General features: G+C 35.9%; 1 protein-coding gene across 1 annotated transcript in view; it reads left to right on the top strand.

The window, feature by feature from the left end:
• The window catches only part of Hcn1 (hyperpolarization activated cyclic nucleotide gated potassium channel 1), a 333,308-nt gene that overhangs the window by 273,006 nt on the left and 43,733 nt on the right, over positions 1-16,569 (top strand). Inside the window, exon 5 of the mRNA XM_057789987.1 lies at positions 716-862. Within this exon, the coding sequence (XP_057645970.1) occupies positions 716-862 (147 nt within the window). The remainder of the gene's footprint in view (positions 1-715; positions 863-16,569) is intronic.

Raw genomic sequence — 16,569 nt, 5'->3', positions numbered from 1 at the left:
TATGTGCTTCTGCAAACGTATAAGACACTTCAGTGAGGACATTACTGGGATTGCATCAATCATCAGGCTTTCCCAAAGCCACACCCTACCTAGGTTTTATTAAAAAAATACAAATTAATTAACTAAATGAAATTAAATTTTCAGTTAAACTCTGCTTATAAAAATTCTATAGAACTAGTCTCCTGATTTTTTCCTCAGGCTGTCGTCTTTGTCACTTAAGAATCTATGGTCTTCAAAGAGCTGTCAAGTTCTTTGCCTTTAGATTCAAGTTTTAACAGGGTTCAAATCTTAGTCGGAGCTTTAAGGTGCAAACCCTTTGTGCTAGGAAAAATTATGAATTCCATTTTCAAATGAAGAGTCGAGAGAATCTTGGGTTCTTCCAGAACTCAACGTGTAAAGCATAGAACCCATCCTACCACTTTTTATTCTGGCCACATCATTTCTGTTTCAGAGCTCCAGTTCTGAATTCTCCCAAGCTTCTCTCCTGCCTTTTTTCTGCATCTCATTCTTTTCAGGATATGGTCAACTACATAAAATGCTTTATGCAGTATGACACCCAAGAGCACAGTAGACCTTGGTTCCCTAGTTTCTGCTTCTACAAGGAATTCCTCTGTTTGTTACAGAGTATTCCAGTGTCATTGAATACAATTCAGCAACAAATAGGTTGGTTTCTAACATGCCTAACAGTGTTTTCTATTTTTTCCTCTGTTTATAGTATAAGCAAGTGGAACAATACATGTCATTCCATAAGTTACCAGCTGACATGCGCCAGAAGATACATGACTACTATGAACACCGATACCAAGGCAAGATCTTCGATGAGGAAAATATTCTCAGTGAACTTAATGATCCTCTGAGAGAGGTAAGAATTACTGTTCTTACAGCCGGGCGATGGTGGCGCACGCCTTTAATCCCAGCACTCGGGAGGCAGAGGCAGGCGGATCTCTGTGAGTTCGAGACCAGCCTGGTGTATAAGAGTTAGTTCCAGGACAGGCTCCAAAACCACAGAGAAACCCAAAAAAAAAAAAAAAAAAAAAAAAAAAAAAAAGAATTACTGTTCTTGATCTGCGTGACATATTATTATCATTTATTTCTATCCTTTCTAGGGAGTCTTTTGATCTCTGTTGTAACTTATTCAAAAGCATAATCAAAACTACATGTGAATACATCAGTTGTTGCCTTTATTCATCTTTTAGTTTCTTCCCTAAGAGACTTCCAATTACTTAAAAAGAAATGCCAGAGAACCATTCCTTTCTGGCTCTTACTCCATTTCATGTATTCTTGCCTCTCAAAAGTACATTTTGCAGCTTCATTGTCCCTATATTCCCAATATTCCATGTTTTTATGCTGACCAGACCCGTGCAGTTACTTAGGTTTTAATTTTTTACAGTTTATCTTCACATTTTTTTCCTTGCATTTTTCTTTGCTCATCCTTGGCACCTTAATCAGTGAACTTAATGATCCTCTTAATCAGGAGATACTAGCTTGCTTCCAGTAAATCAACTCTTGGTGTCTCATTAAGATATGTTGAATACCAAAAGGCAGTCTTTACCATGCACCCTCTTCTCATCATTTCCCCAATCCCTCCCCTCTGCTACCCGTCACTTCACTCCTAAACCAAAGTGGATGCTCTTGATTCCTTCATCTAACAATGCTTTGCTCACGACTTCTTTTATTACCAAAACTCTTAGAATTTTTTTGCATAATGGTTACACTGTGGTTGGATCATCAAGTATTTACCACAACGTGTAGTCCTTGAAAGTCATCAAAGCCCTACCGGTAATGAATTCTCCGTCTCTGCCTTGTTGAGAGTGCTTTGCTACATTGCTAACAAGACATAAACCCTGACTCCCCCGCTGGGCCTCTTTATACAGAAGCCTTAACTGAAGCTTTGGGCTTTCATTCTCTGCCTCTGAACTTGTTTTCTTTCATTTATTTTATCACACATTTTTAGCCTAGGCATTTTAATTCAAATTCTTTTCATAAATTTCATTTTCTTAAAAGCTTTATGATCTCCCCTGACACCCTGCAAGTTATGTAATGAAGTCATTATCTTCCGTCAGTAAAACACTCAACTCTTGAAATCTTTCTGAAATTTTTAGTTATTCTTTCAGGTCACTTGGAATGTAAAATTTAAGTTCTTATTTTAGATCTTCTTCATTTCCACGTGTGCTCTGCACATCCTATCTCTGATTTACATTCATAGTACATCTCACATGCCTCCCTCTCTTCTCCACTGCCACCACCTGAAGTTTTCACTTTTTAGTTTTCTCTAGGCTTGAGTCACAGACTGACTAATCTTTTATGTACATGGGCTATCATTTCTCTGCCCAGAAAAAAAAATTGGTTGCTAGGTTATGAATTCAATCCTTCTGCACTCCAATGCCAGCTACCTTGACAGTTTTCATTTCTGCTTTCATCTTGCAAAATGATCTGCAACAAAGGCAGACAACTTGCTGTCTTGCAACAACAATTACAATAGTGTGTCACTCTACATAGAAATGACTTTTACCTTTTGACAGTCTAGCACAAGCAATACTTCATCACTTCCGTCTTTCACATAAGGCTATGTCTAGTACTTCTTTCTCATGAACCCAAGAGCACTCAGTTTTTAATCTTTGTGAACTGCTTTCCTGTTGCTTTGCACTTTTTATCCACCTCTGCCTTGAAATTTCTTTAACCATAAGGATGCTGTGGTCTAGATTTTAGGTTTTTTTTCCTTTATTAAAATTCTTCACACATTTAACAAAAATTACACAACATAAATATTTTCATTTCTGCTTTTCTCTTTTAAAGCAATCTCGACACTGCAGTTGTTAGATTTTCTAAAATTTATTTGTATTGTGAAAAGCTATAAAATGTGTGAAAGCGATCTAAAAATAGAAATATCAGCTATTATATTGTTATAATTTCATTTTCCCACTTTTTAATAGAGTGGGAATGTATAATTCTTTAGAATATAACTCAAACAAATTTTGTATTTTTACTTTTTAAGAAAAGCACTTTATTTATTTTGTTTCTTAAACTGTCAGTTTTCATTGTTTTCTGGAAAACTTTCCTTTTACTTTTTTCATATCCAAATTTCAATATAATTGAGTCAGTTTAGGTTTTCCAGGATCTGGAGAAATGCAGTAATAGCTTTCTCTTGGACTTTCCATTGGCAGCTTAAGCATAGCTTGTAATCGACTGCCATGTTGATTACATGTTGATGTGACACCAGATGGATGGTGTCACACTTTTCTTAGAACTTGAGCATGAATTGCATCCCCAGAAGGAAGTACAGCCTCCTTAACATGTCAAAGGGGACTACAGCAGTGTTTCTCAGCGATCCTAACACCATGACACTTAAACGCAGTTCCCTGAGCTGTGGTGACCCCCAACCATAAAATTATTTTATTGCTCCTTCATAACTGCAATTTTGCTATTGTTGTAAATTGTAAGTCAATATGTGATATGTAAGCTTTCTGGAATGGTACCCAAGAGGGGTTGTGAGCCATCGGTTGAAAACCACTGTTTTATGGACCATTTTCATCTTTGTCTATTTATGCCGATTTTTCCCCTTTAAGAAATTATCGATGATTTCCACTTTAAAATTTCGAATTACCTCTTCCTTTTTTCCATGCTGTTTACTCCTCAATCTTTTCTATTCATCTTATTTCACTTCATTTGGTTACTCTTATCAGACATTCCATTCTCCATAAATTCTATCATGCCGACTTTGACTCTGTATAGCGATTACCATTTGTGATTTTATTGTCTCTTTCATTATTGAAAGCCTTTTGAGAATAGAATCTGTGTCATAACTACATAATAATACTTGTACCTCTAATTATCAGTATTACCAAAAACTCATGTTTTTGGTATATTTACTGAATGGATGATCTTTATCATAATCATGAGTGCAAACCAGATTCATAATCATGGCCACTTAATAAAGTTAGGGCTCCTAGAAATAGAAACATTTGCCTTCAGTATAAAATGAAAATGTTTTTTTTCTCTGACATTAGGATAATACATAAATCTCTTGTAATGAGTATTAGAAGGATGACTGGAAGATAAGTAATGTGGAGAAACAATAACTGTCCTAGTTAGTGTGACATGTCAATTTGACAGATTAGGGTCATCTGAGAGAAAAACTTCCGTTGAAGAATTGTCTAGATCAGATAAGCCCTTGGGCATGACTGTTGGCAATTGTCTTAATTGTCAAATGATAAAAGTTGTCCCTGTTCACTGTGGGCAGTCACATCCCTATGTGAGTACTCCTTAGCACGAGCCTGGGAGTGAGCCAACAAGCAGAACTTCTTCTTCGGGCTCCTGCTTGACTTCCCTGAACGGTGGACTGTGACTTGAAAGTAGAAACCAAAGAAACTCTGTTGTCTCCATGTTGCTTGTGGTCAGAGTATTTTATCACAGCTGCTGAAATCAAATCAGAACAATAGCATAAGTCATTACTGAAATAAAATTTGAGTCTAAAAAAATGTCCAAACGCATTCAATTATAGCAGAAATTAGGTGACTTATCTTTGCTATGTGTTAGAGACTACTTGCTGAAACAAATAATTGGCTCTGCATATTGTTCAAGTCTCAGTATTAAAATGTTACTGTATCAAAGACTCCTTCCCTGGGCAATTCATCCAGGTTAGCTCCTGTGTAATTATTCTCCATCGCTCATGCTGCTTGCACATCGTTTGCCTCACTTTCGCTTAACGCTTACTTGTGTGTTGTCCTGTCACACAATGGCTTTAGAAAAAGGGTCTTGTCTTTATTGATCTCCGCATCATTCCCAATTCTACATATATTAACTAATTATTAGATAAATAAGTTAAGGATAGATAAATATAGATCCCACACCTGGAAGCACACCTCAAAGAATCATTGGTTATCAGTGTAGCTGGAGATTTTTGTCTATAAAACAGTGGTGATTGGAGGAATGAGAACAGCAGTTCTTGGCACGGCGAGCTTCATTCTTGCAGCTTAGTATCATTTTTTTTTCATTTGACTCTGGCCAATATACTTTTCCTCACTGTTTGCAAAAATATACTGTCATCTTTGTATTCATTTGTAATATGTGCAGTGTGTGCCAAGTAGTTCTGCTTCATATGTATCCATTTTATAAGCTAACTTTCTATGTGCTATGGGTTAGTTGTTTAACAAGGAGTTAAGGAATAGGGGTAGGGAGTGACTGTCAGTGGGGCAAATTATGGAAAGTATTTGAGTATTCTTTCTGCTCACTATAACCCAGTAGCATTCATGGAATATATGATAGATATTATATCACTCCTATACCAAATTCAGATGATGGCAACTGATCATTTGAGTGTTGATTCTGCCAAACAGTATCATGTTTGTGGATGTGATTACTATCCTCATTAAAGAAGTCCAATACACTCCTTGTTCTTTCTGTCATATAGGCACATGCTTAAAAGAAGTCTGTGTTTCAGCAAGAGTACCGCAACCAAACACAAACTACTAAGACTTTAATCTTAGACTTTCAACACTTCAGAGCTTTGTAAATAAATGTATCCTGCTTTTGAGCCAGGAAGTCTGTAATGCTTCTGTCCACAGCTTCCCAAATGAACTGCTATAATCATCATGCAAAGCTGCACAGAAAATACTCAATGAATCTTCACGCAATTGCTGCTGCATAGCTCATCCAAATGCAGGATGACACATCCAGGATGTGGAGATTCATATAGGAAGAGGTTCTTTACTGTTCAGCATTGGTTAAGGCTCAGAACCTGAACATGGAGCTCTACTAAAATCTTCCCTGTTTTAGGAAATGAAGTGGTTACAAATTTATCTTAAAAGCTCCCTCATTTCACTGTGAGCTAAGATAGTATGGTTCAAAGTAAAGGAACAAGTGCAGTTTCCTAAGGAAAATTCTCTAAGATGATACCCAGAAAATTACTATCTCAAATCAGGAAAGTAACATCGTGATGTATTTACCCTTTCTCCTGCTTATAAGCTGGGTGCTTTGTGCCTGTGTCTAGTTAAAATTATATGCTTGTTGACTTGGTCTTCTGTGACCCTTAGGCACCCCACACCATCCAGATGTCCATACAGGCACCAGCTTTCTTTGTTTTAGTTAGTCCTAATCCTTTGGTGACGTTTGTAAGTATATGTGCTCTTCCCTTTCTGTAAGAAATAGTGAATGACACAAGCTTCTGAAAGGCAGACTAGGACCACGATCGACAGTGTAATATCACACAACTAATCAGCACTAACTTAATGGGTGGTTTCAAGCTAATTCTTAATTGATTTGTCATTCCTTTCCTCACTTTTAAATGCAAAAGTTGATAATATTAATTACCCCATAGTGTGCTGTTGAAACCAAGAGGGTAAAATATGTACTATATCAGGAGAAGTGACCAGTACACAGCACACATGTTCTTAAAACATATAAAAGGATTAAATTGTCACATAATTCAGCAAAGACTAGCCCATCATTATAACCTTAATGACTTTTATATCGTTCAGTGAAAGACATATTTGAAAAAAAAATCAAGTATAACAAACTCCATGTAAAGTACTGGGAGGATGATTCAAAGTATTCGGACAATATGCGGGAGACACTGAACTAAGCCTCATTGTAAGTCCCATTTCTTTTGGAAGTTATTCAAAGAATCTGATAATAGCTCTCCCTTCATTTCAGCAGACAGCTCTCTGGAGACAATGCCCCAAGCATCAAAACTTGACATTGAAATGTTAAGATCATAAGACTGACATGTGCTTTAGTAAATGCTAGTCGTATATTTAAAAATAAAATCTAGTTAGAAGTATTCAGTGAACGCTACCCCTTGCTTCTGAATGCTTGTTGGAATGCATATAAAGAATAAGGTCTATTTTTAGCATGGCTGGTCTTATACTGATTCCATTGGAGCAGAATGGCAAACCTAACAGTCTAGAAAGGGGTTAATGCCCTTCTAAGCCAGTCTCCAAAGTTCAGAACTGATCTATTTTTAAACAACGAAGTGTGAGGAGCTGAGAGCTGAAAATAGGTGCTGATCATGTGCCCCGGGAGAATTTAAAACGTCAGTATATTTCATTCTTATAAAACATGAAATGTGTTTCTGGCCTCTGACCTCTAATTTGTAAGCTGGGTTTATTACATAAGAAAACAAAATTTGTGCGAATACTTAGTGTAGCTTTGAAGCACTTTTAAAATCTATATTTGAGTATCTAAAAATGCTTTTAAATTACATTTTGTTGAAATTAAGAAAGTAGGCTAGATGCATTGCATTGTAAGGCTTGCCTCCCAAAGATATCGTGTATTTATGTGACAGGAATAAGTAGCAAAAGATGAGACAAAAAATATGTATGTGATATAATAGAGGTTATAATTCCAAACGAGATTAAAAAAGAACTTTTTGCTATTGTTATTTATTTTTTGTTTGTGATGTGTTTTCACCATGTGTCTCTAGGTCCTATCAGAGAGGTGGGAAACATTTGCATTGATTTTTTTAAATGTGTGCAATATATAGACTCAGACATAACTGGAAAGACAAACTAGAGACACAGTGATGCACTTTTCAGTCTCAAAGGGAGTGCTTCCTATATACTGGAAGATAAAAAAAAATAAAGAAGAAACAAAAGATCAAGAAGTAAAAGCAGGAAACCATTAACAGGAACCCCGGAGATGCAGGAAATCACCCATAGTTAATTGCTAGAGCGAGACTACGCAGCCAAAAATAGCTGACAAGAATAAGTAGGTTCACCGAGGCCAAGAGTACAAAGTAAAGGTCTCGAAGGAAAAGGTGTGCTCTGAATGTGGAAGTTAATGTGTAATGTGAACAGAGAAGGGGGCTAGAAGATGGGGGTTCAGGGAGAGAAAACGTGGTAAACAAACAAGAAGCCTATACTAAATCAGGTTTCTCTTTAGTTTTTCCTTGGTCCAAGGAAGAAGGAAACAAATTGCCAAATAAAGAACTTTTCATTCAACAATGATTTAAGACACCATAAGCTTATAAACACTAATAAAATATAATTTTTAAAAAAATTATTACTTTTTTTTGTTGAGGAAACCCATGCCTTTCATCATTAATAAAATAATCATGAAAATTATGTTACATGGTCTTTGAAAAAGTGCCTACACAATGGCATTCACACTAAAATAATGATGATTTGAGACCAAACTTAAGAATATGCCTGATTATAAAACGTCAGTGTAGTTAGCAGTGTTCAGTAGCATAATTAAGGTAATATGAAAACTGAGCTTTGAGAATATATTTTAAAGACATTGCATTAATTTAATGTGTATGTTTGTGTGACTGTGTGTGGTGGGGTGCAGTCTGTGTGTAGAAACCATTTCAAGTTGCAGGAGTTTTCTTTATCTTTCCATCTTGTCGTTTCCCAGGGCTTGAATTCAGGCCACAATTCTTGGTAGCAAGTGCCTACTGAGCCATGTCACTAGCCCTAAAGCAAACATTTTGGATCAATGCTCTACAATGAGCTAAATGCAAGTCTTAAATAAGAACTATTAAATGAGACTATCTGTGGTATTTTAAGCTTATATGGAACGTATTTGCACGTTTAAAAATAGCACCCAAATACATACATAAATTATGAACCTTCTTGTTGTTAAATCATGAGAACAGTTAACGATTCTCATGTTGTTCTTAGCTTTTGAAGATGGCCTTAGCATCTATGGAATGAGATGATTATCTTTGTGCCTTTTCTGTTAGCAGGATAAAATACCTGATAAAAACAACTTGAAGAAGTAAGGGCTTATGGCTTACAGTTTCAGAGGATACAGGTCACTATGATGGAGTAGAAACAGCAGGAGTCCAAGAATGTACATGGTGGCAGGATCAGGAGCCTGGCTAGTCACACTGCATCTACATTCAGAAAGTAGAGAGAGAACTGAAAATGGGGTCAGGATACAAAACGTCAAAACCTGACCCAAGTAACCGGTTTCCTCCAAGAAGGCTCTACCACCTAATGGTTACACAGCTTTCTCAAGTGGAGCTACCAGTCAGAGACTTTGTGTTCAAATCTGTAATCCTAAAGGGGGCATCTCACACTCAAACCACTACAGTGATGACTGTCCTTTAGAGGTAATAGAGATGATGATAGCTGGAGCCGTAGTGAGGGTTGGAAGGATGAAGGTAATGGTCTGATGAGGACACGGATGCTTTTAAACATAATTTTAGGGAAAATAGTATGTCAAGTGTTTGAGGAACTTTACTTGTAATACTACATTATCAAATAAATCACAATATTGCCACTATGTGATGGCATGCTGGGGTAGATAAATGTCTAATGACTGTGACTTGAGACTGCAAAAATGACAGAGAACCACCAGTGCTCAGAAAGATCAGTGCTCTATTCTACTGGTATTCTGATCTAATGTGTACATTTAAGGTCAGATGTCACAAGACTAATTGGACTGGAACACTGTGACGTGAACCTTTGAAATCCTCCGAGTGCTTTAATATTGAGAGTTTAAAAATCATTTCTTCTACCCTAGTAGCACATAATTTATGTTTTTATAACTTAATTTATGATTGCAAAGTACAAAAAAAAGATTTTACAGAGAACAGATGAAACTTTTTTCCCATTTGGCAAGCATTGTACAAATGAGTATGTGTTTAAAATATCATGCTTTATGAAAAGAAATCACTCAGAGAAGAGCACAGGATGAGAGAAAGTGGTCAATGATATGATTTTTATAACTATAACAGATACTGAAATCTCATTCCCGTTATTAACATGTTTAAATATTACAATCTCCTAATGTGAATTAAAAGGCTTACCTGACAACAATATGAGGCATAATTTAGACATTCAGAAATGAGGATCAGGAAAATCAAGAGAAACTGAAGAATAATGTCACAAAACCTAATTTTTAAAAAGTATAAATACCAGATATATAGCTAATTGTTATAGAATTTTAATTACTTTTTCAAAGTGAACTAATAAATTACCATAGGGAACAAGACAAAAATAGCCCATAAAGTAAACACCCAACCTCTTTATGGGAAATGCTTCACAATAAATTTTAAACCTTAGAAATAATACTAGTGAAAAATAATACATTCTTTTGAGAAAGTAACATTTTCCAGTGTGTAGATTAACTTGAGCAAATATGTTTCAAACTAATTTTAAATAAGTGAGACCATGTTAGTGGCCTAAAACACAAAAGAACAAAAGGCAATAGTGCCAAAGAGGACTGTTTGCTATTATATTAGGATTGTAAAACATTATATTTAGTAATAAGAATTGCTTCCACCGCCGGGCGATGGTGGCACAAGCCTTTAATCCCAGCACTCGGGAGGTAGAGGCGGGCAGATCTCTGTGAGTTCGAGACCAGCCTGGTCTACAGAGCTAGTTTCATGACAGGCTCCAAAGCCACAGAGAAACCCTGTCTCAAAAAAAAAAATTGCTTTCACAGATGCTTAAATTTAAAAATTAAAATATGTCATGACAATTATTATGTTACAAATTATTAAAGGGTTGTTTCAAATGTAAGATTCAGTTCTAATATTGAATTTTCATTCTTTTCTAGTAATACACATGTATATAATTGTACACACTCATGTTACATACCACATCTGCCTAGAACATATAGCATACATATACTCAAGACCCTATTAAAATCTCTTTCTTCAAAAAAAATACATTTTAAAAGTTTTAGAAGACTTCAATTTATCTGCAATTCATTTGTTTATCTATAAGTAGCCTCAATTCCTTTAAGCAAGATGATGCAACTTTTGTATTTAATGGTGTGACAAATGGACTGGATTCTGGAACATTAAAAAATCATAGAATAATCACTAATGCAATGAAAAGTCAGTCACCAGTTAATAGTTTTGTAATAATATTGAGTTCAAAGACAGAAAATGATAGAAAGAGAGAAATACCTGGGAAAGTTGAGTGAGGTATATTTAGGAACATTTTATATAGTATTGAAATATTTTGTAGATTTAAAATCATTCCAAAGCCAAATGATCAAGACTGAAACCTAGCTGGTTTTGTTTGTGACTACTCTCATAAAGATATCACTATTTTAGCCGGGCGGTGGTGGCGCACGCCTTTAATCCCAGCACTTGGGAGGCAGAGGCAGGAGGATCTCTGTGAGTTCGAGGCCAGCCTGGTCTACAAGAGCTAGTTCCAGGACAGGATCCAAAAAGCTACGGAGAAACCCTGTCTCGAAAATCCAAAAAAAAAAAAAAAAAAAAAAAAAAGCTATCACTATTTTAACTCTATAAACTTCTAGTTGTATTTTTCCTTAATACATTTTTAAGTGATAGTATATAAATTTTGGAGGAACACAACTCCATCTATAACCCTGAACAATACATATAACACTTATAAAATCTTGACTGATGTAAATGATATTTCAGTGTTTGACTCACAACTTGAAGGCTGTTTGTTAATCTAGCAATTAATAGTATAATTTGGTTTTAAAGCAGGTGCTAATGGAAACTACTCGAGTCCACAATTGCCATCAGTTTTCCTCTCTGCTGACTGAATTTTAGATATACAATATGACTAACATAAAGTGGATCACTGGGTATTATAAAGAATGTCAGTGAGGGCTACGTTGTAATATGGGAAATTGTCTGTCATAAAAGTATACAAAGAAAGGAATCCAAAAGAATTTGTGCATTATGAATGCAGCTGTGTTGAGGAAAACAGATTTTCTTTTTTTTCCCAGAAACTAAAATAAAATTAACTTGCTAATAAGAGTATACAACTGGCTAGCCTCCATGTGATGGAAATCAAATAAATTTAAAATTGAGAAGCTTTACACATCTGTTAGTTACCAGTTCTACTGGTAACTCTTTCATTCTAATCATTTAAAGATAAATATTTCTTACCTTTGGAGTCTATTCCATAATATTTGAGGCCCAAATTCTTTATCACTTGCAATAAAAACTTTCTTGAACGGCAGAAGAGAATGTCCCAATTGGAGAAAGAAACTGTAAATATCCCACCTTAGAGACATAGAAGTCACAGGAAATGTTGCAAAGAAGTGGTAGCAAGTTCTTAACTTGTCATTTCTTGTCTAGATACACTTTCAAAACATTCCTAAAGCAATGCTGTTGTCTTGTCTTGAGGTGATTTCCTTAATATCCAAGTAAACCTCTTACAGTTTAGGAGTCAAACCATCAAATGAATATTAGTTGAGAATATGAAAGAAGGAAAAGTTTTCTTTCAAAGTAACTACCAATCCTTTTATTTTAGTGTAATGTTAACATAAATAACAGTTCATTTTCACTTTATTCTATCAATAAAGGAGGCTTATTGTGACTTATAATTTATCTCTTGATTTTTTGCCAAAACTATTTTTATTATTTATAATTAACTTATGTTGAATACATGCATACATAACTTCCTCCCTCAAGCCTAGATTTAGACATCTGGGTACTCACTTATTTTAGGAATCATACTTGACTATGTAAGTAGAGACTTTGAGTCATATCCCCTAAAGGTTTAGATTCATATTCTTTAAATCTGGATTGGAGCCTGGTATACTATGGTTTAAAAAATTCCATAAATACATCTGTGGAATACTGACTTCCTCTAAAGAATAACAGGAATGAAAACTTCATGTTTGACAGGTCACTCAAGATCCTTCCACCCAACTGGTGCATGTCAATCAGAGCATCATGCCTCAGATGAGGGCCATACCTGACAATGATCCTTAGAGTGTTCTGTTGATGCTTAAGCATTTTGAAATCATATCTATAAGGGTCAGTGCAGTCCAGTGATCTTCTCTGTACTGAATGCCGTGCTGGACAATTCAGCTTCCCTTGCAACTTCCCTGGGGATTAAGGACTGAACATAGGATGCAGGACTATGGAATACGCCAGAAATCCTTAACATATCAAAACATTTTTATTTTTCTTCTTTAAATTTTTCATATACCTTATTTTCACGCATTACCTCAAATTCTTCAAGTAATGATCTCATGCACGTGACTTCCTTAGAAGCGAGGTCATGTAAAATTAACTTTGGTCAGCGATTTCAATATATTTATTTTTTTCTTCTTGGAGTCTTAGGATCCAAATCTTATTTTCTGTGTATCAAACAAAACCATGATACAGCATGGGTCTATACAAGATAAATATTGTTTCACTGACAAAGGAAGTCTCGGTGACAGAGAGAACAATATGTGACCTCTGTGAAGTGGGCAAACAAAGAATAGGGAAGCTTTAGGATCAGGCAGGAGTACAGACTCAAGGAGAAGAGAAAAGCCTCGGAGAGATTTGGGATCAATCCTTAATGTGCATGTTGTAAAGAACTGAACATTTGCTGCTTTTGAAAAATAACCAGGTTCAGTTCCCAGTACCCACTTGGCAGCCCACGAGTCTGTAATTACAATTTCAGCAATTCCGACACACTTCTCTGGTTTCTGTGGGCATGGCTCATGCATGGCGCACATGCATGCATGCAGAAGAAACATTCATACACACAGATATTTTTAACTAAAGAAGGGGTGAATTATTCACGACTTAAGGTGGTGAAAGATCAGAGAATCCAGGAATGGATTTGACTTTGCCCAGAATGTGGTTCCTGTTTATCTTTTTCTGCCCTTGTGTGGAAACTTAGGACGTGGTATGACAGATACATGGCTTTAACAGGAAAATCTACAAAGCTAATGATATTGAGATGCCAGAATAGATGGAAGTTAAGGTTCGTTAGCAGCAATCTGAGCTACCCAATTCAGTCTCAGCTGGTTTTCAGTAGTCGTCTGTTTTTACGGAACTGTCACTTGGTATTCACCTATATATAATACAGGTCTGTGGTTGTTTCAATTGGAGCCAACATATAGCTCATTACTGTCGCCATATGCCTCTCTAATCTACCTCCCTTCTACTTCTTGTTCGCCTTGCAGAATGTTTCACTGGAAGTTCAAATGTCTAGAAATGCATCATGTCATTTTTCTTTGAAAATATTATTATACACGGCATTAACTACTTTATAATGCTGTCCAGTGGAAATGTAATATGAATCATAAGTCACGTTAAATTTCCAAATGGTTACATCAACAATGAAAAGAAATGTGAATTCATTTATAATGTACCTAGTTAAAATGAGATTTCAGAATGCAGTCTATACTAGAACATCATTAAAGTGAGAGTTTGTGTTTCTTAATGTCTACAGAACACAATCTGGAACACAGTGTTGTTTTTATAGCACATCATGATTTGGACGCCAGATTTTCCTCAGAAACAACCTAGATGCAGATTTCATATACTTCACAGCTGAGTGTGGTTGCCTGGCCAAGATCTTCCAGACAGGTTTTGCTCAACAACTAACTGACAAATTTTAAACTTTAAACTTAAATTGATTAGAATTCAGTAAAGTGAAAATTCAATCTATCAGTCACACTAGCCACACTCAGTTGTTGAATAGCTCTGATTATCTGCTGACCCCCCAATGGTAGGAAACAATATCTGAGAATGACAATATACTTCTCTAAAAACCCGACTTCATTTCCTGAATTTCAAGTGATTTTTGTTAAATCACCTCTTTGAGACCTATTTGGCTCATCTCTATGATTCTGTTAATGATTTAACTGTTCATTGGGTTTTTAATTATAGTTAAATGAGAAAACCGTAGCATTTAAAAAGCATGATGTGTCATCATCACTGAGATAATAGAGCACACTTGATAAGCTGTAAACCAGTGGTTCTTACATTCTTTCTGGTTTCTACACTCTCTCTTTGGAAAACTACTAACAGCTACCATCTAGTCCTACTTAGTGTTTCTGTTGCTGTGATCAACTACCATGATGAAAAGGCAAACAGGGGAGGAAAGGGGGTTATTTGGCTTACACTTCCATATCACAGTTACTAAAGAAAGTCAGGACAGGAGCTCAAACAAGGCTGGAACCTCGAGGCAGGAACTGATGCAGAGGCCATGGAGGGGTGACCTTTACATGGCTTACTCAGTCTGCTCTCTTAAAAAACCCAGGACCACCAGCTCAGGTGTGTCCATACCCACAAATGACTAGACCCTCCTCCATTGATCACTAATTTAGAAAATGCCCTACAAGCTTCTCTGATTTCATTCCATCCTTAAAGAGGCATTTTCCCAGTTGAGGTTCCCTCCTTTCAGGTAACTATAGCTTGTGTCAAGGTGACATAAGAGTAGCAAGGACATGCAGTCCGCTTGTGCTGTATGTATGCTCAGCAGTGCAGTCTATTTCTTCACAATCCAGATTTGTTTTTTTTTACTATTTAACTAAAATCTAATCACATCATTTCTCTCCTCCCTCTTAATTGTTCTATTCCTAGCATATGTTTCTCCCTACCGAGCACATGGTGGTCTCTTCTTTATCCAGTGTTATTCCATATACATGTAAATGAATCAACATATAATTGTAACCTGCTAAGTCTGCTCAGAATTGCTTGCATATAGAAGTTTCTAGGCCTGCATTTCATTAGTGTTCAGAATTTGTAGATATCCAGTAAGGGACACCCAGTACTTCACACAAGAGTATACCACTGAATCTTTTTTTTAAAAAAAAAAATAATAATAAGTTCTGGTAGGCTTGTGTTCTTGTGCGTCAAAATCCTTCTGAATCACTTAGTAATGTTTCATGACATTTGCTTTCTTCTGCTTTGAACTGCTATGCCAGGTTTGTGCTGAAAAACCGGAAATTCTTCCTGCTTACCCAACACATTAAGGATCATATAGGACAGAATTAATTTAACACATGAAATAAGTTTTTCTTAGTTTTCAAAAAGTTTTGATTCAATATATTAGTGCAGCTATTGACCAAGGCAAACTTTGATTCTCACATATAAAATACAAGTAACTTTTTGGTGAAATTATTATTAAACATAACTATGAATTAAAAAAAAACTTTAATAATAAATGAGTCATTGTGACAAAGGTAACTTGTAAAAGAAAGCAATTAATTTGAGGACTGGAAGTTCGAGAGGATTATATTATGTAACTATAGTAATAGGAAGCATGGCAACAGACAGAAAAGAATGGTGGTTGAGCAGTAGATGAGACTTTACATGTAAAGACAATACCCACTAGCGAGAGAGAGAGAGAGAGAGAGAGAGAGAGAGAGAGAGAGAGAGAGAGAGAGAGAGAGAGAGAGCAACATAAAAGGGAATGGCATGAGTTTTTGAAATTTCAAAGAACCACTCCTAGTAACACCCCTACTTCAATACCCACACCTTCTAATCCTTCCCAAACAGTTCCACCAACTAGAGACCAAGGTTTCAAATATCTGAGCCTATGGGGACCATTCTCATTTAAACCACCACATTCAGGAAGAACATTAATTCTCAAAAATAAAATTATCCACCTTTAAAAAATGTTCCTAGATATGTCCATTTGTTCTTCTGAATACAACTAGACCAGACTATTGAATGAGAAATAAAAATGAGACAAATATGGGTAGCATTCTTTAATAGGACGTACTTAATGATGAAGTTTCACTTGCTATAGATTGACCAGATGTTCTTTTCAATCCTGAAAAACATTAAAATGTAATAATTAAGAAGCCTCTAGGTCTGTGTGCTTGTTAATGTCTCCCTAAGTTCCTAGAAGGAAGCTATCATGTCTTTTGCACAGTATAAACATACTGAGCATGTTTGAGGTG

This window comes from Chionomys nivalis, chromosome 15, assembly GCF_950005125.1.
Source record: "Chionomys nivalis chromosome 15, mChiNiv1.1, whole genome shotgun sequence".
NCBI classification, from domain to species: Eukaryota; Metazoa; Chordata; class Mammalia; order Rodentia; family Cricetidae; genus Chionomys; species Chionomys nivalis.
Note: the sequence above shows the minus strand (reverse complement) of the source record. Positions and strands in the feature narration are given on the sequence as shown.